This window comes from Oratosquilla oratoria, chromosome 14 (assembly GCF_046742065.1).
Source record: "Oratosquilla oratoria isolate Oo_2021 chromosome 14, ASM4674206v1, whole genome shotgun sequence".
Lineage (NCBI taxonomy): Eukaryota > Metazoa > Arthropoda > Malacostraca > Stomatopoda > Squillidae > Oratosquilla > Oratosquilla oratoria.
In genome coordinates, this window is record NC_134790.1 from 4,190,154 (window position 1) to 4,216,649 (window position 26,496).

General features: G+C 38.9%; 2 protein-coding genes across 7 annotated transcripts in view; one reads left to right on the forward strand and one right to left on the reverse strand.

The window, feature by feature from the left end:
• LOC143032712 (uncharacterized) overlaps positions 1 to 11,009 on the reverse strand; it is a 64,989-nt gene extending 53,980 nt beyond the window's left edge. For 3 of the 6 annotated variants that reach the window (XM_076197609.1, XM_076197610.1, XM_076197607.1), the window contains exon 1: positions 10,883 to 11,008. The gene's annotated coding sequence lies outside the window, so the exon portion shown is untranslated. Of the gene's footprint in view, positions 1 to 10,882 lie in introns of all 6 variants that reach the window. The other 3 variants (XM_076197608.1, XM_076197606.1, XM_076197605.1) reach the window with 3 other exon arrangements.
• Positions 11,010 to 12,001: 992 nt separating this feature from the next.
• On the forward strand, positions 12,002 to 19,154 carry LOC143032520 (facilitated trehalose transporter Tret1-like). The gene is made up of 3 exons (XM_076197382.1): positions 12,002 to 12,082; positions 13,429 to 13,578; positions 16,842 to 19,154. The coding sequence occupies exons 1-3, from the start codon at positions 12,002 to 12,004 to the stop codon at positions 17,685 to 17,687; spliced, it is 1,077 nt and encodes a 358-aa protein (XP_076053497.1). The 3' UTR covers positions 17,688 to 19,154.
• The last annotated feature ends 7,342 nt before the right edge of the window (positions 19,155 to 26,496 follow it).

Here is a 26,496-nt window from a genome sequence, read left to right on the forward strand (position 1 = left end):
ACTTTGCATATAAACTTACAAGTTGAATAAGTAGTTTGTGCCGCACACAAATTATTATAGAAACACACACGATGATGATGATGATGATGATGATGATGATGATGATGATGATGATGATGATGATGATGATGATGATGATGATGATGATGATGATGATGATAAACCGCATTGTAAATGTGTGGCATAAACTACCAGTTAGTTCAATTGGCACTTGAAGAAGGGAGGGAGAAAGAAGAGGAAGAGGAGGAAAGAATGAGGAAGAGAAGGAGAAAGAGAGGGTAGGAGGGAGGGAGGTTGGGAAGAAGGAGAGGTGGGGAGGGAGAGAGGAGAAGGAGGAGGAGAAAAGAGGGAGGAGGAGGAGGAGGACGCGGAAAAAAGGCAGGGGGGGAGAGGGAGGGGAGGAGGGAAAAGAGCAGGCGGGAGGGAGGAAGGGAGAGAAGAAGGAAGAGGAGGGGGAGAGAGGAGGATAAGGAGTCTGGGAGGGAGGGAGGGAAGGAAGGAAGGAGGAAGAGGAAGAAGAAGGGAGGGAAGGAAGGAGGAGGTGAAAGGGCGGGCGGGCGGGAGAGAGGGAGGAGGAGAGGAAGAAGGGAATGAGGAGGAGGAAGAGCTGGGAGAGAGGGAGAGAAGGAGGAAGTGGGGAGGGATGATGATGATGAGGAGGAGGAGGAGGAGGGAGTGGAAGAAGTGAGGGAGGAGGAGATGGAGTAGGAGGGGGGAGGGAGGGAGGGAGGGGGGAGAGGTACGAGGGAGGGAGGAGAAGGGGCAGGAGGGAGGGAAGGAAGAGGAGGAGGAGGGAGAGGAGGAGGAAGGAGGGGAGGAGAGGAAAGATAGAGGTAAGAGGAAGAGCGGTGGGAGGAAGGAAGAGGAGAAGAAGGAAGAGAATTAGCGGGAGGGAGGAAAGGAGGAGGGAGAGGAAGAAGAGAGGGAGGAGGAGGAGGAAGAGGAAAAAAGGATCGGGAGGGAGGGAGGGAGGGAGGGAGGGAGGGAGGGAGGACAGAGAGGTAGTAGGGAGGTAGGGGGAGACGAGACGAGAGGGAGGGAAGGAGGAAGGAAAAGTAGGAGGGAGGGAGGGAGGGAGGAGGGAGGTGAGGGAAGGAGGAAGAGAAGGAGGAGGGGTGGGAGGGAGGGAGGAGAAGGGGAGAAGGGACGTGATAACGTACAGAGCGCCCGTCCATCTTTTAATTTTGTTTATTTTCCATTCTTCTATCATACTTGATCTTATCTTTGCATTCACACATGCAGAGCAATGTAGATAGTGGTCTGGTGGGCCAGGGTGGAGGAGGAGGAGGAGGAGGAGGAGCGTGGAGCGATGGTCGAGCTAAATATAGAAATTTTCTTCAGATAGATATAATAAAATTTTGTTATTATTGGGGCTGCACCTCGTAATAACATGCGACCAACATAAAAACTCACTTGAATGAGAAGTGTGGGAGGAAGTTGTATATTTAATTCTCTAAAGCCACAGCTAATTTCATTTTCTTTGAAGCACTGGCGGCATATACGTTTTCTTTAAATCTAGGTATAAGTGCATTTGTCATTATATGTATCTCCGTTGTTGGTTACTGTCAACAATAACTAATCAATAGTCGTCACACACACACACACACACACACACACACACACACACACACACACACACACACACACACACACACATATATATATATATATGTGTGTGTGTGTGTGTGTGTGTGTGTCTTGATGAAATTAGTAACTTGCCTGTATTTTTAACATTATTTACCAATCATTTTCTAGAAAGATGTCGGTTGCGCATTTGATAATATTTTTTTTTTATTCTTCATTCAGAACTGAAAAGTGGTTATGGACGTATGGAGCAAATATAATAGATAACGCATGAAAAAGATTAATATTTTATGATGACAAAATAATTTTACTTCGAGTTTTATTGACTGAAAGCCCGCTGTCCCATAGTGGCCGGCAACGATCCTCAGGTCTTTTTAGAGTTCCCTGGGAAGAAACTTCGGACTGCTCCCTGCTTTGTATTATGTGGGGCTGTTTCTGTCACTATTGAGCAAGAGGAGGAAGAGAGGAGCAGTCGCCGGTTGTGATCTCTTCTTATGTGCGAAATAGTCGAGGTTGACAGGAAGTAAACTTGGGGCTCGTTCTGGGGACCGAGTACCAGCCCCTTGGGGTGCACCTGTGAGGGCGTTGATAGGTAATGAAGAAAATGGGAGCTGGTTCTTCAGCTGGTTCGTCAGTATTCCAGTATTCCAGTATTCCAGTATTCCAATCAACGCACAGAATACACAGAAGACGTTGCTGAGAAGACTATATGTATATATATTTGTGGATAAAACTCTTTAATTTCCCCTGAGAACATCCTATGGACAAAGTTATAATACCAAAGTTGATCAGTGAATACCTAGTTTCAAACACTAGGATTATAGCAAGTAATAGGGATGTACATAAACTTAAGCTTCTAGAAGCTATGTTTATCAGAGAATGTAGTCCTATCATTAATATCCAATGCAACATGACTTCTGTCATCGCTTTGTATAGCAGCACCAAGCTACTACCTAGCATGACCTCTCTCCGAAACCCCCCCCTCCACCTCCTCCTACCCACTCCTTCCATCCTCCCCCCAACCGACCCCGCAACCCCCTAACCCCCCAACCCCTCCCCCAACCCTCTTCTTCTCGTATTAATGAGATACCACCCCCGCCCCCTCTCCCGCCCTCCACCACCACCCAAGCCGGCTAGGGGCGTATATATGTCACCGAGCGAAGGGTTTTCTTCGTCATTTCATCGGACCTTTTAACTATTGTAAGTAACGGTCCCCATCAGCCCATGTACAGTGTTTATTTTGTGTGAATTTGCGCATTTATTGATATTTGCTTCTATATTTGTATAATTGGTTAGATTTACATGTTGTTTTCTATATTTCTGTACGTCATTATTATCTATGTTACAGAATTTCCTGAAGATGTCTCTTTGTTAGACGAAACGTTGAAATAAATGAATCATTTTGGCAACTTGGTATATGCCCACCCTCTAAATGGCAGAATATTGGTTAGAAAACTGGAGAATACTCACAAGAAGATCAACAACCTCACTAACGCTGTCGATTTTAACAATGCATGCATATATATATATATATATATATATATATATATATATATATATATATATATATATATATACTGCAATTTGCAACCGAATACGCCTAATGACATATTTTTTCGCTTTATTTCTAAAAATTAAAATAAAATGTAACCATTTCATTAAACGAGTGAATTCTAAACTATATTTCATATATAAATGTCAGTCCTACAATTTCAATTGATTTTACTGATTACAACTTACTGATTACAACTTACTGATTACAACTTACTGATTACAACTTATACTGACAGGCATGCCAGACAATGTCGTGTCGATAATTTTTAGTGCACCATTCTTGGCGCATCGTAAACGGAGTAATTTGTGTCAAACATTGGAGTAACCCACACAGAAACACCCATGACAAACATGAAATAGAAGATAACATACGACTGTAGCACGATTGACATTGTTAGAGGCGCTGGTCTACGGTCTACGGTCTATGTATAATAACAACAACAACAAAACTCATCCTACACTTTGCATTCATAACGAAATGGAAGATTCTGTAGGAGTCGATTTTGTTATAAGGACTGCGCGCGTAATTCCCAGTAAGTTTTTGGTTCATACACGTCAACGTTTGTGTTCGATTCGTTGCAACGGAGGCTTAGTCTTACTCAGTTTTGTTATCGACTTCATTCGATGACAAGGGAATTCTTAGTCGGGGTTAATAAAAAGAAATGATGTTTTGATATCATTGGTCGACTTGATTAGCTCTTCTTGTTTCTCGGGGTTTTATTCGCTTGCTTTGCCTTGACACTATTCACACCTTATTTCAGTCTGTATTCATTGCTTACTAATTTCGGTTGTTGATCATAGTTCCTCTCAAAGAGAAATGCCTTTATCACTGTATTTTCAGTTCTTGAAGTGTGTGTTGTATCTGTCACACTCCTGTATGATTTTTTTCTAATACATATGCATATTTGTGGTCTACATTCTAAGACTGAGTGCGTGATTTTTTGGCTTCAAAAGTCCATCTCTTATCAATTAATAAGCTATATAAATCATTAGTTCGTCCACATTTGAATTATGCTGTTTCCGTATGGTCACCAAATTTCATTAAAGACATTGACAGATTGGAGAAAGTACAACGGCGAGCCACAAAACAGATTCCTAATATAAATAATAAACGATCCGCAAATCAACGAAAATATATAAATCTACATACATACATACATATACCAAGGCTTTTTCCCCTTTACAAGGGAGGTAGCCAAAAAGGAAAAGCATAAATAACTCCCACCCATTCCACCCCTGAATACACTCCACACTCCTCCACCCTCCCTCTTATCTTAGCACCTCCTGGATGACGGGTCATCCCTGCACCTTGTCCACTGCCCTGGGTCATAAGCAGTGTCGCAAGACACAGCACATCTACAGCAAGGTCGCTTCATTAAATCGGCGACCCCCCCCTCTCCGTCCCCCCATGCATAAAAGGAGAAGACGGGGAGAAATCCCTTCAGGCTGCGTCAAATTTTGCTCACACATACTACCTCACCCCCCACCCCCCTGCTCATTCCACCTCATGCATCACAATATCATCCATATACAACCATTCTCCATTCACCCCTGTCTTCTGTCCTTTCCCGTCCTTCCTCAACAGACATTCCCCTCTTCCCCAAAGCCCCCTTCACCCCATCCATCCACCTCATCCTAGGACGTCCCCTCATGTTCACTCCCTCCACATCTGCCTTCCATACCTCTTTTACTAGTCTTTCTTTCGTGGCTCGGAAGAAATGGGCAGGAGACTTGGGGTTGGAGACTGGGATTAATGTGTAACCGTGAGGACTTATTGTACAAATACAAATACAAAAAGGGGGATAGATAGTTTGAAGCAGGGTGTAATGAGGGGGGCGGGGGATATTAGTAGAAGACGTCAACATTGAAAATGAAGGAAGTTAAGTGGAACAGAGTGGGGCAGACCCACTTGTATGTTTTTTTATTAAATGGTTAGTGGGACGCATTGAGGATTGACCAGGGGGTGAGTTCGGATTTTTTTTTTTTTTTTTTTTTTCTTTCAAGTTACTCTGTCGTTACATGCATATTGATTGATAACAAGTGCGATTTCTAACCGGCTCCTGTGGGAGTCTGTGATGTTATTGATTATTTTTTCGATTTATTTATCTATTTACTTACATTACATTAGGGGTATATTCTTGGAGGATTTTGAAAAATTGCCACATGAACAATGCAGGAGACAGTTTCAGAAATACATATGGTTGAATTTCTTGAGCCCATCTCAAGTCACTTGTCATAGGTTGTTCTTGTGACCTCCGGTCACCAAGTAAAATCACGTTCACAGGCAGGATGTGCTTCCTTTTTCTTTGTACTGATTTTCGTTGGGCATGCTCCTTTCAGAGCTCACTCAAAATAGACAAACATTTATTGTAATGAGTTTCTTCCACAGTCGTTGCAGCCCGGGATATGTATATTGCAATTTGCAACTGAATACGCCTAATGACATATTTTTTCGCTTTATATCTAAAATGAAAATACAATGTAACCATTTCATTAAACGAGTGAATTTTATACTATATTTCATATATAAATGTCAGTCCTACAATTTAAATTGATTTTACTGATTACAACTTATGTACAATCAATACTGACAGTCATGCCAGACAATGTCATGTCGATAATTTTTAGTGCACCATTCTTGGCGCATCGTAAACGAAGTAATTTGTGTCAAACATTGGAGTAACCCTCACAGAAACACCCATGACAAACATATGAAATAGAAGATAACATACGACTGTAGCACGATTGACATTGTTAGAGGCGCTGGTCCACGGTCTACAATAAAAACAACAATAAAACTCATCCTACACTTTGCATTCATAACGAAATGGAAGATTCTGTAGGAGTCGATTTTGTTATAAGGACTGCGCGGCAAATTCCCGGAAAGTTTTTGGTTCATGTACGTCTACGTTTGTGTTCGATTCGTTGCAACGGAGGCTTAGTCTTACTCAGTTTTGTTATCCACTTCCTTCGATGACAAGAGAATTCTCTGTCGGGGTTAGTTCAAAATTTTTGATGTTCTGATATCATTCGCCGTCTTAATTAGGTCTTCTTGCATCTCGGGGTTTTATTCGCTTGCTTTGCCTTGACACTATTCACACCTTATTTCAGTCTGTATTCATTGCTCACTAATTTCGGTTGTTGATCATAGTTCCTCTCAAAGAGAAATGCCTTTATCACTGTATTTTCACTTCTTGAAGTGTGTGTTGTATCTGTCACACTCCTGTATGATTTTTTTTTCTAATACATATGCATATTTGTGGACTACGTTCTAAGACTGAGTGCGTGATTTTTTGGCTTCAAAAGTCCATCTCTTATTTATTAAGCTATATAAATCACTAGTTCGTCCACATTTGAAATATGCTGTTTCCGTATGGTCAACGCATCTCATTAAAGACATTGGCAGATTGGAGAAAGTACAACGGCGAGCCACAAAACAGATTCCAAATATAAATAATAAACGATCCACAAATCAACGAAAATATGTAAATCTATTTAGTCTAAAAAAAAAAAAGCGTAGACTCAGAGGTGATTTGATACAGGTCATTAAGATTTGAAAGTGACACAAGTTTCGTACTGAATGAGAATCAGACAAGAATTAATGGTCTCAAAATATCAGGAAATATATTTCTTTTTAAAGTGAGTAGAAACAACTTCGCCAGCCGTGTAGTTAATGAATGGGATAAACTTACTGCAGAGGCAGTGCAATGCAGAGGCAGTTCAAAGCTTTAAGATTCGTTTAGAAAAACATCTAAACAAGATGCTGTAATGCTTCCCATTTATTTCATATCATTGTTTATCATTTTTTGTTTAGTTTTTAATTATTACAAAGTATAACAAAGGCGGAGCATGTCGACAAGAGAACTTTTGGTCCATAACTAGGTCGGATACGAAAAAATATATATAATAATAGTAAAAAAATATATCAAATAAATAAAATAAGATAAAAACTATAATATTATAAATGATAATGAATAAGATAAATGCATAGGTATAGTTAAATAATAAACAAACAGGTAAATAGCAAATAATAATAGATTGAAATATGAATGACAAATTAAGATCAAGCAAATAATAAACAAACAGACAAATAATAAAAAAAGATAATAAATAAACAGATAATATGAAATAAATGGTAATCATTACAGCATCTTGCTTAGATGCTTATCTAAAGTTCTAAACGAATCTCAAAGCTTCGAACAGAACTACATTGCACTGCCTCCGGATGAAGTTTATTCCATTCATTAACTACATGGTTGGCGAAGCTGTTTCTACCCACTTCCAAAATAAATCTATTTCTTGACAGTTTGAGTCCATTATTTCTTGTCGGATTCTCATTCAGTGTAAAAATGTTGTCACTTTTGATGTTGTCAATCCCCTTTAGACTCTTAAAGACCTGTATCAAGTCACCTCTGAGTCTACGCTTTTTTAGGGAAAACAGATTCATATGTTTTAGTCGATTTTCGTATGATATTTGGAATCAGTTTTGTGGCTCGCCGTTGTACTTTTTCCAATCTATCAATGTCTTTAATAAGATGCGGTGACCATACGGAAACAATGTATTCCAAATGTGGACGAACTAAAGATTTATATAGCTTGTTAATGAGTGATGGACTTTTGAAGTCAAAGGATCGCGCGATCTGTCTTAGAATCTTATCTGCTTTCTCAGAGACTGAAATACGCTGCTTGGATGATTTGAGATCATTACTGATAATTACGCCGAGATCTTTTTCACTATCCACTTTTGTTAACGAATTTCCAAATAATTTGTAATCGTACTTACTGTTATTTTTACCTATGTGCATTACCTTGCATTTACTTGTGTTAAATTTCATTAGCATTTCAGACCATTACCGTAATTTATCTATATCTTCTTGAATATCTATTTGGTTTAAGTGATCATTTGCCATTCCGCACAGTTTTGTATCATCAGCAAATTTGGAAACAGTAGGTTTTAGTTCATGGTCTATATTTTTTATATATACTATGATTAGAAGTGGCCCAAGAACGGAACCCTGAGGAACTCCAATTGTAACATTTTTTTTTTCCATCTAGAAGTTTTGCCGTTTAAAACAACCCTCTGTTTTCGATTATTCAACCAATTTCTAGTCCAAAATTATACACTACCACTTACTCCGTGTGAAACTGATTTAGTGAGTAGCCTTTCGTTGGGGACGGTATTAAAAACTTTTGCTGTCTTAATATATTCAATCTATATTGTTTCTTTTGTCATAATTGGAGATGACTATGTTGTAGAATTCGAATAAGTTAGTCACGCAAGAACGTTTCCCTCTGAATTTATGCTGGTTATCATTGATCATTTATTTGATTATTATTTATTATCATTTACCTGTCCATGTACTATTAATTATTATTTATCTATTTGTTTATTATTTAACGTTACATATGTATCTATCTATTTTATTTATCATTATTCATATCATTATTATTCTTATCTATGTATTTAATAATCATTATAATTTTTCTCATCTGACCTAGTTATGGACCAAAAAGGTTTCCTGTCGGAATGCTTCTCCTTTATAATCCTGTTATATATATATATACATATATATATATATATATATATATATATATATATATATATATATATATATATACATATATATATATATATGCTGATGTGACCTGTAAACTGCTGTTGTATGCCGATGATTCAGCCTTACTAGTTTCTGGCAAAGATGTAAATAGGATTGAGATGTTACTCAGTGAAGAGTTATTGAATGTCAGCAAGTGGTTGAAGGATAACAAATTGTCTCTACATCTAGGTAAAACAGAATCCATTCTCTTTGGCTCTGATCAAAAACTCAATAATGCTCCCAACTTCAATATCCAATGTAATGATACTAGTATTCAACCTATGTCTGTTGTTAAATATCTTGGAACAGAAATTGATCAAAATGTGTCGGGAGAAGTTATGGCACAAAAAATAAATGAGTCAGCTCCGGTACAAAATTTTTGGCGAGAATACAAAAATACCTAGATGTAGAGACAATGAAGTTACTATTTTCGGCCCTGGTACAGTGTCATATTGACTATGCTTGTTCTTCCTGGTATAGCAACCTATCTAAAAAAATCTAAGAGTAATCTTCAAATATGTCCAAAGAAACTAATCAGGACCGTTTTGAACCTCCATCCGCGTACTCATCTAGATTATACGCATTTTAAACTGATAATTGGTTACGTGTTGAGAATCGTGTTGTTCAGTTAAAGCTTAATCATGTTCACCCAATTGTAAACGACTCTTGTCCCAGTTATTTGTCAGATACCTTTACACTTGTTAGAAATGCTCGTTCCCTGAGAACTCGTTCTAGTAGGTCATCTGTTATTGTGCCTAGGTTTAATAGTTCGTTAGGGAAAAAAACGTTCAAGTACACTGGTGCTATTGCTCGGAACTCTTTACCGACCAACATTCAATCAATTGTACCTAAAAGTAGTTTTAAAAAATCAGTTGAATGTTATCTTTTAGACACTGTTCTTTCTGAAGAAAATAGTTTATATGTTTAATTTACACTTCTTATAATCCTAATTTACACTTCTTGTAACCTAGCTTTTATTATGACAATCTTTTTCCTAGTTTTTATATGAGGACCACAGTGGAAATAAGTCTTTTGACTTTCTGTGCCATCCTCGGATGTACAATTATATGTACTATGTATAGTATTGAGTCTTATATAAGACTCAATATCATACATAGTGGAAAAAGTACAACGGCGAGCCACAAAACTGATTCCAAATATCATACGAAAATCGACTAAAACATATGAATCTGTTTTCCCTAAAAAAACGTAAACTCAGAGGTGACTTGATACAGGTCTTTAAGATTCGAAAGGGAATTGACAACATCAAAAGTGACAAAATTTTCACATTAAATGAGAATCAGACAAGAAACAATGGTCTCAAACTGTCCGGAAATGGATTCAATTTGGAAGTAGGTAGAAACAACTTTGCCAACCATGTAGTTAATGAATGGAATAAACTTCCTGCACAGGTAGTGCAATGTAGTTCACTTCGAAGCTCTAAGAATCATTTAGATAAACACCTAAGCAAGATGCTGTAATGATTATCATTTTTTTTATATTATTTGTTTTTTGTTTTCTGTATCACTTGTCTGTTTGATTTTCATTTATTATTAGCTATATGTCAATTTATTATTATTTACTATTTACCTGTTTATTATTAAACTATACCTATGCATTTATCTATTTTATTTGTTATTTACATAATTATAGTTTTTATTTATTATTTTATTACTATTATGATTTTTTTCGCATCCGACCTAGATATGGACCAAAAGGTCTCCTGGCGGCATGCTCCGCCTTTGTAATCTTTTGAAACATTTCTCTGGTCCTTCGAAATGGAAATTACACGCTCGGATTGAATTCTCGTGCCACTTAACCACACCCTCCTCCTTTCACTGCCCACGCATTTCGTTATACCGCCGAATACACGGACAACCAACAGACTGAAACGAACACATTATACCGTGCGGCGTCTTGCAAAACTGACATAAAAACTCCAGTTCAATAATATCTAGTTCGTGTCAATGGCGAAAAATATATTTCTAATACATGAATCCAAAAATCTAGGTTCTGATATATACCCTCTTAGTCACAGTTCAAACGTACGATGAACAGTTTGCACATCAACATTTTCCGACACGAATTATCTTTTGATGTTTGGCTATTCGGACGCTTTCCAATGCAAAGAACCACAAAGTACTCACTTGTACGACAAGCTGTTGATATGTCTAATCCCTTTCGTCACTTTGTTTTCCCAGCTTTCAATTATTGCACTCGCCCGTTCCTGACACTGCTTTGCTTGCTGAACACTAAAGCTCTATGCGGGTGTTGGGTTGCTTGAAGTCCCGTCGTTACCAACTAGTATTTATCGTTGCACATAAATTTAGTAACACTGCAAGGTGTAACACACACAAATACAGAACATAAATCACTTGTTCCCATCATGTTTATCGAGAAACAAAAGCAAGTCAAGAAACCAGGTATATTCACTGCAGTAATAAAACAAATTGACTCGTAATCGTTTGAATTGGCAACACTTCTAACATGGTGAAACTCGTGGAAGGGGTTCCCCTCAAGTGAATAAAATGACATTGCAGCGTCTGGATAAAAATCATTCCATTCGTAAAAAGAACAGCGATAGGGTCAATCCATTGTGTAGGGATTCAGTAAACGCGACGTAAGTACTTGTTGATTAGTTGGGCGAGCTATGCCCCGTGACGTCATAGAAGTTCAGCTTTCCCAACCTCCAGGGAACCTATTTCTTCCACTTTTAGACCTACTTGGTGCCCCGGACGAACTGAAACGCAAGTGGTAGATCACTTTCACATCCTTAACTAACAGGAATACATAATTCAGCGACGTTTTGGAACACACTGTGACAGTCTATTTGTTCAAACCCTGCCTGGTTCGCAGTTCCCCAATTCCCACTAACCCTTTGCCTCAGGAAAAAAAATATAACTTTTCATTTCTTCTATTCCACCCTTTATAGACAAAGGAGGTTCTTATTACAACACTTGGGATAGAAGAGCTCTTTGTGGCTGTATAAATACCCTTTTCACTAATATTTTCAACCCCAACTGGAAACTCTACTGATTGATGATTGATAGAGTTCATCTTTTGAATCATCTTCATAAGTTACCATAGTATAGTTATGATCAAAAGCAAGTTAAGAGGCCAGGACGTGGGTGACAACGTTAGACATACAGAGAAATGTCTTATGGAACAAAGTAGCCTAGTTGTACTTACAACTAATAGATATATAAAGGGAGATACACTCAGATAAGGTTTGGCAATAGGTTTCAGGATTTGAACAAGGTTCATTGATGACATCAGTTAATAAAATCGCTTGGCAACAGCCAAAGAAATACGAGACGTCTAGAATTGAAAGGTCTAAATACACCTTGGTACGTAAATATGGTTCTTAGAGCGTTGTACTTCAAGAGGCAGAATGGCTTACGCATAACGCTCTGTGCTAGTCCTTGATCAAGTGACGCGTTGGATATTTCCGGTAGCCTCTGTCGCGTCCTTTTCCACCATGAGAAGATGACGTCACTCGTTCATGGGAGAAAAGTGACATCATCTTCTCATGACGTCATCGTTGCGTCATCGGGTCTTTTGTCATCTTTATGTCTGCCGACGTCAGCCTGAAGGTACATTTTGCTGGTTGCGATTATCGTCCAACAATAATCGTCAGACGATTGCCTAGAGCACTGATTCTTTGTTTTGGAATGATGGGCCTGTTTGGCTTCGAGCTGTAAAGTGGGAGACAGTTACCCGTCTGAGGTATTGGCTGCTTGTTATTGTGGCAAAGTAGCATGCAGTTGATACTATAGGGCCTATATGGGGCGCCCCTACGGACCAGAGCCACTAGCCATTTTGTCTATGATAGAGGAAAACTCTGTTCATAAAGAAATGATAACACTTTTATACTACGACTGTCCCTCCGTTATGCTGCCCCCCCCCCAACCCTTGTTGCTGTCCTGTACCATTTCTCTGAGTAATAATTTTCTGTGGTGGGGGAATTCCCTGTGGTGGGGGAAAAGAATACTGCCAACAAGTATTTCCACTTGGATCTTAGGAGACGAGAAGAAAGGGACGGGGATTGGGACTAGGCATCCTTCTCCTTGTAGCCCCACAGGGAACATTCGTAAAAGAAAAGTATATATATATATATATATATATATATATATATATATATATATATATATATATATATATATATGTATATATACGTTTTATCTATACACTAAGGGTTTTTTCTTCTTATAAGAGAGGTAGTCAAGTGAAGACACAGACACCCACTCCCACCCACTCCACCCCCATCAACCACTCTTTCTTCACTCTCATCTTAACTCCTCGTGGAGTTAAGAGGTCATAGTTACTTATATGTTTATTACCTCATTTCGTGTAACCGTGAACGCGCACACGTATGCATGTGTGTGTGTGTGTGTGTGTGTGTGTGTGTGTGTGTGTGTGTGTGTGTGTGTGTGTGTGTGTGTGTGTGTGTGTGTGTGTGTGTGTGTGTGTGTGTGATCGTGTGTATTCAAACGCGATATCATACCTTTCCTACAAAACTTATCAAAAAGAGACATATATTACAATCGAAACACACTAGCCTAATACATATTTTGTATACGACAAAGCCAGGTACTATTTTGAAAAAAAAAAATTATCCCCCAGTGGCGTGTTTTTTTTTTTTTTTTTCAAGACAGATATACGTGATATTAAAATCTTCTTTATCAAATTCTAGTCCCCTTACTGGCTCCTAAGGAAAGACAGAGTTGAAGACGCTCGGCGGTCTCTGAAGATCCTACGAGGCCGTGGAACGGACGTCGACAATGAATTTGAGAGCATTAAAATAGGGATTGAGCAACAGCCTTCCTACACATTTAAAGACGAAGTAGGTGATATTAACAGCTACTTAATCTTATGCAGATTAATCAATTTGCTTGTGATGTTTGCAAAGATATGTTTGTTCTTAAAACAAATGTGGTATTGGCATTGTTTATCAACGTACACACACACAAACACACACACACACACACACACACACACACACACACACACACACACACACACACACACACACACACACACATACACAAACTAAATCGGGCCCTGAGAGATAAAGAAGAGAAAGAATCGGAAAGAAAAGTTCTAAAAGTAGTAACAGATGAAGAGCAAGAAACAGAAAATGAAATAGAGGAAGTGCACAGAATGGATAAATGTAGAAGGAAAAAATCGAAAAGTATATGGATAAAAAGATACATGAGTTATGAGGAGAGAGAAAGAGATAAGACATTAAGAAGTGAAGCTAAAATAAAAAATATATATATATATATAAAAACGAGAAAAGATCAGAGACCGAGAAAACGCAGTTCCGTTGGAGAGTGTTAGACATGAGACTGAAAGAAAAAAAAATCTATATTAAAAAAGTTCAGAAAACGAGATGTAGAGAGTAGAAAATTAAAAGTCGCTTATACTCGTACCAATATGGATGGATTAATGTCAGGTTTAAACAAACTAAATGATTACCAGTCAGAAGAAAAAACAGACATAATGGGAATTGTGGAGACAAAATTAAGGGTCAGTTATTACTAGTTTTAAACATAGATTATATAATCACTGGCTTAGAGAAACAGGGTGGAGGAGTAATCTTCCTTGTTAAGAAAAACTTAAATGCGACGAGAGTTACATATGGAGAGAACAGGGTGGAGATGATCACAACAGGAGTCTAAGATAGTGAAATGAAAAATAGAAAGTTTGCAGTGTTTTATGTGCCCCCAAAACCGGGGTCTTGGAGAGAGATTCCTCCAAAATGTTAGATGATACGAGACTTTCATCTAACGAAGTGCTGAAGGATGATAGTAACGCGGTACTTATGGGAGATTTTAACTGCAAAGAATTTTGTTGGGAAGTGATGACAGTGAAAGGTGGAGAGGATCAATGGGGAAATGTATTACTTGACATGACTATAGAACATACAATGACACAATGAGTAGAAAACACTAGATTTAGAAATAATAAAGAACCATCGAGACTAGATTCATTATTTAAGTCGGAACCTGACATGACTATAGAACATACAATAACATAATGCGTAAAAGAAAACATTAAAGAAAGTGAGTGCTGAAACGGACTGTGACTCACTGCAGAGAGATCTGGATAGAATTTGGGAATGGATTCAAAAGTGGGAAGTGGATTTCAACATTAATAAATGTAGCATAATGGAATTTGAAGGAGAAAAAAAAATCAGGAAAATATGAAATTGGTGCAAAGGAAGTAAAGAAAGTAGGATCTGAAAAAGACCTGGGAGTAATCATCACAAATGATATTTCCTCCGACAAACATATAAACAGAATTGTTGGCAAAACCTGTAACTTGCTAAGATCATTAAAAGTGGCTTTTACTTATTTGGATTAAGGAATGGTAAATAAAATACTAGTTACACTAATAAAGGCCAGTAACGACTCGAAGTGCAGTGATACTGAAATTATTTCAGCCCTGGGCAGGATTCGAACCCAGACCGCCGTTGTGACAGTCGGGGATTCTACCAACCGCGCCACCGAGTCGTGTGTGTGTGTGTGTGTGTGTGTGTGTGTGTGTGTGTGTGTGTGTGTGTGTGTGTGTGTGTGTGTGTGTGTGTGTGTGTGTTACATTTTGCGGAAAGGAGAAGAAAGTAAAAAGGGGAAAGAGGGGATTTGGGACAGGATATTGTAGGATTGTTGGAGAAGGTTGAGGGGAGGGGGAGGATGAATGGAGAGAGGATGAAAGGGAAAGGGAGGGAAGAGTGAGGTAGGGAGAAGGGGAGAATGATAGAGAGAGGGCTGGAAAGGTCATACCTTTGCCTCCCTAACGCTGTCATGGCCTACGCTCATGAAGTACTTCACCTTTGACTGAAATTGGTCGGCAACACGGTTGAACAATCTGGTGGTTCTTCTTTAGGCACCAATAAGCCAAGCAAGTTTTAGAGACCTTAAAGGTTATGCCTGACCAAAAGGAGAGCTAAGGGTAAAGGAAACATAGAAACGTCAAAACGAGTGATCAAGATGGACGACTTTAACGTGGGTAACGACTTCGAGTTTAGTTCACTGGAAGAGTTGCCAGAGAGCCTTCCAATTAAGATGGAGCAAAGCTACAGCTAAAGTACATCGTCCGATAACGTCCTATCAACTACCTTCCTTTCCATAACCCTTTTCTATGTATGCTTATATTTGCACTCGTTTCTTAAACGCTGTGTTATCATCAACCTAATTTCCAAACACGTCTCTAAGACTTTCTCTCCACTATAAAGTTTACCTGACATCATGGACCTCCCCACTACTCTCTTTATTAGTTCATCTACTACTCTAGCAGTGAAATATCTCAAAATGACTAAATTTACATTCCTCCCAAAACTTTATATATTCACTTAAATCACTGAAAAGGTCCCCCTCTTCTCTTTACTTTTCTCACTTCCTGGACCGTATGCACTCACAAAACCAATAAGACCCAAACTAACTTAATCTTTGTCCACATTATCTTCCAAGAAAGTCCCCTCGATACCACTATGCATTTTCCTATTTCACCACATTCAAGGGGAGTCACTCTTTCCCTCCTTCGCCCACTCACTATTCCTAAAACTCTTTCCACTACACTCCTAAACACTGAATCACTCTTGACTTTCAGTTTAGTTCCATCTAACGCTAATATTTCCATCTTAACTTCTACAAGCATACCACCAATCTCTTTTGCTTTACTCTAATTTGCACGAAGATCACGCACATATCACAACAGTTCTATTCTGAGTCGACCTCAAGACTCTTGTGCCTTCTCATTTTGCTGGAAAAAAATACAGAGTGGAGGATGTTTGGTCTCGTCATACCATCCCATTCAGTCGCCTTTTACAACACGCATGGAAAACAGGGTAGCAGAATTCTTTTCCACAAAATTCAAAGAAACACACACTCACACATACAAACATACATGCACGAATAAATGCTATAGAAATCTGTGGAAATCCGAGGTAGCAAAGTAGCATATGCAGAATATCGAGGATTAACTGTTATTACACATTTTGAACACATGTGAGTAATTTAGAGTTTTGATTATGACAATAACTTTGAAATATTTAAAAAAAAATAATACAATATATATGACATTGATCTTCCTTTTGTTTTTCAGATTGCTCAACTAATCATTCCGAGCAATTACAAACCCATTCTACTTATGGTGATCGTCGTACTTATATCCAACATGACTGGGTACTTGGTGATCTTCCTGTATGCATACCTGATTATTCCTGAGACTGGAGTCACTGACCTTGACCCCATGACCGGTAACATAACGTTGGCCATAGCCGGATTTGTTTCCTCGGGGATCTCCTCCTTCCTACTGGATCGATGCGGTCGCCGTCCCCTTCTTATCGGATCTGCCTTGATGAATGCTGCGTCTCTCCTCGCTGCGTCTATCCTGATGATATTCCCTGTCCTTCCGGGCTGGTCCGTTCTGATATTAATCCATGCTTTTGTCTTTGGAACCGGTTTGGGATCGAGCACCGTGCCCACAGTTCTGATAGGGGAGATGATCCCGACAGCAGTTCGGTATATTGGTGTGGCCATCTGCATAATAGCCAGAGCGCTGGCGCAGTCACTCTTAGCCTATGTTTTTCCGATTATGGTTTCAAACATTGGGTTGTCCTACACGTTCATGACTTGTTCCTTCTTCAGTGTCTTCTTGGCAGTGTTTACATGGAAATGGGTGCCCGAAACTAAAGGAAAATCTCTGGTCGAACTGCAAAAGCAGTTCATGAATCCAATAAGTGAAAGGCTCTACAGTGGAATAAATATCTGTAAACAAAGCTCCAAGGCTGGCATTAACATTTCACCGGAGGACTTGAAGAGGTTAACAGATATAGCTACAAATGTGATTCAAAGAGAAGATAGAAATATTACAAGATACAATCAGAGGTCCAAGATTTATGGTGATATTTTACACGAATATAACCAAAATAGGTCTACAAGTATATAGAGACTATAAGTATAAGTACATAAGTCTATAAGCATATAGAGACCATGTGCATCGACTAACGCACAAATAAAAAAAATCATATTCTCAGTGCCTCATGAATAGGCACTATCATTTTATGTGTTGCAATCTGAACCTTCCCACATGCAGTACGTGTTTATGTGGATACAAATAATTGCATATAATCGCACATGTATGTCAAAATACAAATGCACACAAAAGGACCTGTACTTATGCACAAATAGGTATCGTAGTAACTTAGTTTGAAGTTAGAATGAGAATAGAAACAATGCCAGTATCTTCTGGAAAAATATATCGAGAGACTATCGCAAACTAAAAGAAATTTCAGAATCTTCCAAAATTACGAGTAGGATATAAAAACTAGTGTCAGCAGGGGTGATGTAGTTTTGCAATAAAACATTGCAGTGGCCTTTTCAACGTATATTGGCACACAAACTGCACAACGTAGATCCAATCGGATCTACGCTCACGTACTGACTGCCGGCCCCTGCCTGCATCTTTGCTTGGAACATGTGAAAATGTTTATGTTTCATTTATAATGGGGGTTCGCAGTCTTACAATCGTTTGTAATTATATTCAATAAAATGGATATCAACCAGCCATACATTGATTATAAAGTTGTGTAGTTATGTCTTGTGATGTAATTGGTATTAATATTGATACAGATACGGAGTATAACATGTGTATTGGAATAATGTCGTTTGGGCTCTGTCTCATCCACCGTTCCGTACATCTTTCACTTTCAATTTTCACCGCTATCTTTATTCCCCACTTTTAAAGTTCTATTCCTTCAGTTTTAATCTTCAGTCGAGGGTTATTGAAAATTGTAGATTTTTTTTCTTTTCTTTAGTACTTTCTTCTACAATATGGTTCTCTAGGGAACAAGCATTTTAGATCCTAGGTAAGTTTTGAGGTGACGTAGTGACTTATTTAGTCCAATCATTGTTAACTTTATATTTAAGATTTTCCCCCAAAGGGCGTGATCTTACAAGCGTGAACCAATTGAATATTCTCCTCCACCCTTTCTCCAATCAGATTCATTGTTACAAGTATATATGCATTATTGTGTACTTAAGCAATCTCAAATCTGCATAACCCACTTAGGTTACAAGTCATCAAAACATTGTATATAGCATCAATGAAACCAGGTCCCTAGTTGATGTTTATAAACATAAGTCTGAGAGCGAGCTTGTGCAACTCCTCGCCTTCTCACCTTCGGGTATTATGTAGATACATAAACTATAAAAATATAACACTCATCTACCCCTCTTTCTACCCATTTGTCTACTAGCCTCTTACACTCCGATATTACACGCATTGATCACGTGAATGGAAGTTTTGGGGGTGTCTGGATGTACGTTTGTTCGTGTGTGTGTTTGGGGGTGATTTTACATGAAGGGTTACGTAATACCTCCCACCCCGCGACGAGGTGACCCCTGTCACATGGAACATCCGGCGGTGAGGGGTTACACAAGGAAAATTATATCATACATATAGGGAGCATGACACGATACCTGATGTGAACTTTTAGCAGGAGTTGAGGGGGGGAGGATAAATATAGATAAGATTGAAGGAGTGTAGTCAAGAAGGTATCATGACATGATCAATTGTTCACCAAGAGGTAATAGTTCTTAAGCAAGTTCGAGTCTGTTGGAGTTTTTTTTTTTCCCGAATCTGCAGAAGTCTGTTGGACCCTACCGAAGTCTGTCGGAATCCGACATAGATTTAATTATTTGTTTTTTTATGACTCCGATAAAACGACACTGAACATAATCGCTGTAAAATGCAGGATTGAGTATTGGCAAATCACCAAAAGGAAACTAGTCTGACAATTCTGTATGTGTGTGTGTGTGTGTGTGTGCGTGTGTGTATGTGTGTGCACGTGTGTGTGTGTGTGTGTGTGTGTGTGTGTGTGTGTGTGTGTGTGTGTGTGTGTGTGTGTGTGTGTGTGTGTGTGTGTGTGTGTGTGTGAGAGAGAGAGAGAGAGAGAGAGAGAGAGAGATTCACCATTGTCTTGGATCACGTGTTGGACTCGTGATTGACAGCTATTTCCCTCCCGGAAAAGAGCTCAGAGCTCATATATGACCGATCTATGGGTAATGCTGTGACCTTACACGCATACTCGTACACACCCCCAACTCCCCGCCCAAGAGAGTTGGAGTAACAACTCGCAGCACAGCGATACTGAAATTATTTCAGCCCTGGGCGGGATTCGAACTCGCATTCACTTAATTGTGGGTTCGAATCCCTCATTTCTCTCCGGTTCCAAACAGCGAGTGTTACTTGCATAACTGACCAAGCATATAGGGCAAAGGTGACGGCTTCGGCCGCAACAACCCGTCTTGTTGAGGAAATTAACCTAACCATCGAAAACGACAGAATGTCTACTTTGCTGTTTTGAATTGTGGCATCAAACGATTTTCCACACACCTCGAAACTGACATTCAACACGGTACCGCTCCCCCCTTGTCCAGTTTAGTGTATTGCATTTCTTGGCGTCCATAAGAGCAAAAATCGTAAAAGACGTAACCGTATTCAAGGAGTTAACGGGACGTTTATCATCGTTGACGAGAGTACGACTCATTTTCAGCTTAACGTTAAAATTCAAAACAATTCAGAATAACGTCCGTTATGGCCATCCATACTTCGAAAGGATGTCGTTTTTTAACAAACTGCTAGTTTTCTTTTTCGGCATCTTTTTCGCTCATTGCTATTAGGCCGCTTACACCGAACGCGCGTTCGGGTGCGCCGCGTTTTAACTTTCAATGGAGTTCAATGGGACCGCAAAACGCGTCGTGTGAAAGGTCCCATTGAACTCCATTGAAAGTTAAAACGCGGCGCACCCGAACGCGCGTACGGAAACGCTCGTGGGAAAGCGGCCTTACTTCGCCAATTCAAACCAGCCGAGGACAATGTCGATAGCTAGACCACTCTACTGTAGGTGGATCGTTCCAGGCCAAATGTCGATCGTTCCAGCTGTACCCAACGAACACATTCAGATTTCTTTCGACAATTATTCACATCAACAAGTGGTGCTTGTGTTGCGTCTTGGTAGTTTCGTTGTACCAAAAGTGGGCTACACACTTTCAAACATGTTTGTCCAGCGTGTTTGTTCAAACATCGCCACAGACTGTAAATCGAGGATCAAACTGCTTATCAAACCTTCCAACCTGCCCACACACTCTCAAATTGTTTTCAAATTGTTTGATCCAACACCTTGTTGGACAAACACGTTTGATAGTGCGTAGCCCGCTCGTTTTCTTTTTCGTCATTTTTTTTTTCGCTCATTACTATTACTTCGTCATTTCATAAGGGTGGGGGAATCTAGGCATGAATGGATTAAGGTTATTTGAAAAAAGAAAAAGAAAATTAATCCGGTTTGTTTTCTTGCCCCACGTCAGTAGGCGTGGTCAGCTTGGAACCACCGACGCAAATTTCGAACATTGAAACAGTTTCCGATGAGCGTGGAGGATCGTAGAGAAGCTCTCTCTACCTAAATGAACTTGTCAGTGATTTACTTCAAGCTCTTGAAAGTACTTTTGAAACTTTGTGAGTGTTGGCGAGAATGTGTGTGTCCTTGTTAATTATGCGTTTCCTCGCTAATGTTAGTAAATGTGTGCATTTTGTAATAGTGCTTATTGTGTTGAGAAAAACAAAAAATGTCGAGTGAACTGAGGTGTAAATACCAGACCGTGGAGACCATGTTCGAACAACTCGCCGTTTCATGGTAAGTGTACAGAACAACCATACTAAACTTTACAAACTAACGTAGAACACAAGAGAGATATTTCACCAATTTAGTTCCGGATTTGTATATATATATATATTAGATTAAGTGTAGGAGTGCCGAACCCGAAGTGTAAGGGGAATCTGTCTCCAACTCGAGAACATTCACTTTGTTTGGCTGAATGAGTACACACGCAGTACATCGTAAGCTGCCCATACATTATAACATTGACTACACGAAATTGTGTTCTATTCCCTTTCCTAACGCGTGAGTGTGAGGGTATTTTTTTTTTTTTTTTTTTTTTAGATTAAATGGCCCAAAAAGAATTAAGAAATTGTGTCGCGCTGCTTGTATAGACTGGTTATTGGTAGTTTGGTAGTTTGAGTCAGGGGGCGATACATACTCAGAAATTTGCCTTACGAAGAGAGGCCTAGGCATCTTAACTTACACTCTCTGGAAAGACGCAGAGTGCGGGGTGATCTAATAGAGGTGTTCAAGTGGATCAGAGGTTTTAACAAGGGTAATGCAAACAAGGTCATCATATTAAAACAACAGGGCAGGACTCGCAGTAATGGTTATAAACTGGACAAATTTAGATTTAAAAAGGAAATAGGCAAGAATTGGTTTACTAATACGGTGGTTGACGAATGGAATAGACTAGTAACCATGTAGTAAGCACTGAAACTATCAGTTGTTTTAAGAAACGATTAGACAACTTTACGGATGGGGATGACAGGTGGGGTTGGATACGGAACTGCCTAGTGTAGGCCTTATGGTCTCCTGCAGTCTCCTTCATTCTTATGTTCTTATAAGACAACACGGAGGTAGCGGTGATAATGTAGCTTCGTAAATGTAAAGGGAAACCTTCGTGGTTGAAAAGACTGCCGTCACTTTGATCATGCACGAGTCTAAATACATTTTCTAGTATGCGCGGTGGGAGTACAGACCACAAAGCCACTCGTGGCGCAGTTGGTAGAGTTCCCGGCTGCCACTACGGAGATCCGGGATCGAATCCCGCCCAGGGCTGAAATAATTTCAGTATCGATGCGTTGTGGGTTGTTACTCCAACTCTCGTGGGCGGGGAGTTAGGTGTGTTTGTGCGTGTAAGGTCACAGCATTACCCATAGATCGGTCATATACGAGCTCTGAGCTCTCTTCCGGGAGGAAAATAACTGTCTATCACGAGTCCAGCACGTGATCCAAAGACTATTGTGAATCACATGGTGACGTATTATCCTCGTCAGTCGCGTATGAACCTCATCGAGCCTTTGCTCCTTATTTTACTTTTCTTTAGTTAGTGTATGTGTGTGTGTGATTCCCTATGGTATTGGATCACGTGTTGGACTCGTGATCGACAGCTATTTCCCTCCCGGAAGAGAGCTCAGAGATCATATATGATCGATTTATGGGTAATGCTGCAACCGATTTATGGGTAATGTAGCATGTGTGTGTGTGTGTGTGTGTGTGTGTGTGTGTGTGTGTGTGTGTGTGTGTGTGTGTGTGTGTGTGTGTGTGTGTGTGTGTGTGTGTGCGCGTGTGTGTGTGTGCGCGCGCGCGCGTCCATTCGTTCGTTTTATCCATGGGCTGATATAATCTTGAACATGGCCGTAATCATAGATTTCATTATTCTAATTTTCCTGGAGAGGCATTAAATTTGTCAGATAGAAGATTCGATTACGTGGTTACCTGACGCATGATCACCGTTCTATTGAAATCAAAGACTCGAACCAAAGAGAATTCAGAAGTATCTGGGAGATTGATGTCACGGTCCAGTAAGAGACCAATCGATCTGAATAGGAAACATGTTACGTTGTACTGTTTCGATACAGTCTATGTCCAATTGAATGATATTTGAGATGTTATAAGTTTTCTATTGCCTCGTAGCTTTGGAAATGTAGCGATAAAGGTGAATGGTAGATAGATAAATAAAGACTGAAAGACAGACCAACGGATGGACTGATGGACTGAGATGGGTTTTTGAAGTGGTGAATGGGGAATGCAAGGAGAATGGATAATAGAAATGTATATGAAAGGATAGTAGAAGTCAGTTGATTATTTTTTCTGTGAAGAGATAGATAGATAGATAGAGAGAGAGAGAGAGAGAGAGAGAGAGAGAGAGAGAGAGAGAGAGAGAGAGAGAGAGAGAGAGAGACGAGTGAGACGCAAGAAGGACAATTAAAAACAGGACAAAATTGGAAAACGATGATTGGATATCGATTAAGTAAGACAACCGGACGGCAGGAAGAAGTGAGAGAGAGAAAACGGGACATACTGCACTCTGTTGGAAAGAGAGAATGGTGCATCAAGCAAAAAGAAAACGGTATCTTGTATCTAAGAGTGTGTACATTGTATGGAGAGACATGAAAGAGAAATTTGCAGGAGTGACGTGGTAAAAGTTTGCACAATCGTGTGACACAAGGAAGAGGTCAGAAAAGGCCTTTGTTCTGCAATGGATTTTATATGATTACTGATTAACCGATAAATTGACTGAATAGCTGATTGATTGAATGAATAATTGATTGACTAACAAATTAATTTATTGATTGACTAATTGACTATTTGATTTTTTTATTTGACTGACTAATTGATTTATTAATTGATTGGCTAACTGATTGATTAATTGATTTATTGACTGAGTAATTGACAGATTAATTGATTTATTGATTGACTGATTAATTAATTGACAGATCAATTGTCTGATTGATTGAATGATGGGATGACTAAATGACGGATTGATTGAATAATTGATTGATGGGTGGATGTTTAAATGACAGTTATAGGCGTAGTACATTTCCAGGTCTCTCAGACCTGTGTCTTAGGAAATGAAGTGGGTGGGAGTCATTTCTATGCCTTTGTCTTTTTTGGCTACCCCCCTCCCCGTGTAAGGGGGGGGGGAAAGCCTTTGGTATATGTATGTATGTATGTATGCATGCATGTATGTATGCATGTATGTATGTATGTACATTTCCAGGTTGGTCTTCCTTTCATTGGGAGATAACAAGAATGAAAGAGAACATTTGTAAGTGAAAAGAATTGAATCTTCCTTGGGAGAATCAAAATGCAAAATCTGAGATGGCGAATACAAAGAGAAAGGACACATACAAAGAAAGAGAGAAAGAAAAAACTCAAAATTAGATGAGAAATAAGATGGCGAATGCAAAGAAAAAGGACATATACAAAGAAAGAGAGAAAGAAAAAACTCAAAATTAGATGAGAAATAAGATGGCGAATGCAAAGAGAAAGGACATATACAAAGAAAGAAAGAAAGTAAAAATTAGAATTAGATGACAAATAAGAAAAATAAAAAATTATAAACTAAAAGGTCTCCTGTCGGCATGCTCCGCCTTTGTAATCCTTTGTAATCTTTGTAAAATAAATGCGAGGAATTTACGCCACGAGACACTGAGCTACGAGTAGAGCTGTAACCTTTGCCCTATTGTGCTTTCGTACAACTGAATACATCAGAACTTCTCTTGGAGGAATGTAGTGGTTATCAGCGCCAGGATAACATCAGGGAAATACTATTATCAATTTACTCCTTATTCCCTGGTTAATTCGCTAAAATGTGGTGGTTGTCATTTTAATATAATCTGAGCTATGCACGGGCGGAATTTACCTCTTTGAATCCATTTTGATCTAGGGAGGTAGGTTACTGTGATTTCATTCATTCTCGTATAAATCTTTTCTTCTATTTGGAAATGGTAGATGACAGGGAGCCAGGTCTAAAGGGTGGAGATTTTATTTAATTTATTTATTTATTTTTATTTTTTTTTTTTTTTATTTTTTTTTTTATGTTGGACTCTTGTGTACTTTTATCCAAATCTGTCAACCTTTTTTGCTACTGGGTTTAAATGTTTTGAATAGCAGTCCGATATCTTCCCTGGGAAGATTTTATTTATTATTCATTTTATTTATTATTAATTTATTTATTTACTTTATTTTATTTTTCTATCTTTTTTTTTGCATTTCCATATATTCGTTGGAGAAACGTGGGGTGGCTCTTGTATCTGGTTTAATCTTTTTGGTTATCATCCTGTTTGATTATATTGAACTGTTTTCATGATGGGATTATATTGAATTGCTCCAGCTGCTTGATGGCAAGAGTGTTGGGTTGATTATTTATTTACTATTTATCTATTCATTTATTTTTATTCTATTGTAGTCCACATTAGTTTGCGTGTTCTCGCAGTTTCTATTTTTTTTTCTTTCTTTTTTTGGTGATGCTTGCTTAGTTATTGCAGTTACCCTTTTTCTTGTTCTATATGATTTAGGTTGTCTCTTAATCTACTAATTCTTTATGAAGGAAGTGTATAGTTAGCTTTGTCTTTTTTTAACTTCTAGAAATATATTTCTTGCTGGGTTTCAGGATTTGTTTGAGATAATTTTTGCTGCCATCTGTGGATGTGTATTGGATCGTATCAAAGTTCTCTTAATTCTTATCTAGATGGATAGAAGATGGATAAAATGTTACTGAATGGACGCAGAAAAATGGAAAGCGTGGAAGAGAGAGACCAGACGCAAAGTAGAGGTGGAGAGACGATATAAAGAACCTTGTAGGGTTGACGCAGCAGAAGTTGGTTGAAGAGGCTTTTGTTCAGCAGTGGACTCAGAATGGGCTGATTGATTGATTGGTGTGTGTGTGTGTGTGTGTGTGTGTGTGTGTGTGTGTGTGTGTGTGTGTGTGTGTGTGTGTGTGTGTGTGTGTGTGTGTGTGTGTGTGTGTGTGTCTGGATGTTACAGTCAATTTGGATAGCTATATATTTGTCAGATTAATTATGACTTGCATATCAAGTTATCAATTTGATTTTGACGGAATTTATTCATCTTTGCGTCATGTACCCGTTGAGAAAATTCATCTTGCCCTACATTGCCAGTGACAAGCGTTTCAACAAAAATCAGTTTCTAGTCAAAAAAAAAAAAAAAAAAGCTAAACGCGACATGATAGAAAATGTAATTATCTAGAGAAAATGTCATGCTATCAGAGTAAAGATTTATTCTATGTCCTTGACGTCACATCGATGATCAGAGGCCTTTCAGGAAGGATAATGACGTCATGTTTGAATT

What these genes read in the sequence shown, in the direction of transcription:
- LOC143032520 (XM_076197382.1), top strand. Translation starts at nt 12,002, where the DNA reads ATGACATCAGTTAATAAAATCGCTTGGCAACAGCCAAAGAAATACGAG. An exon ending in AAAGGTCTAAATACACCTTG is followed by an intron (nt 12,083 to 13,428) that starts GTACGTAAATAT and finishes ATCAAATTCTAG; the next exon opens with TCCCCTTACTGGCTCCTAAG. An exon ending in CCTACACATTTAAAGACGAA is followed by an intron (nt 13,579 to 16,841) that starts GTAGGTGATATT and finishes TTTGTTTTTCAG; the next exon opens with ATTGCTCAACTAATCATTCC.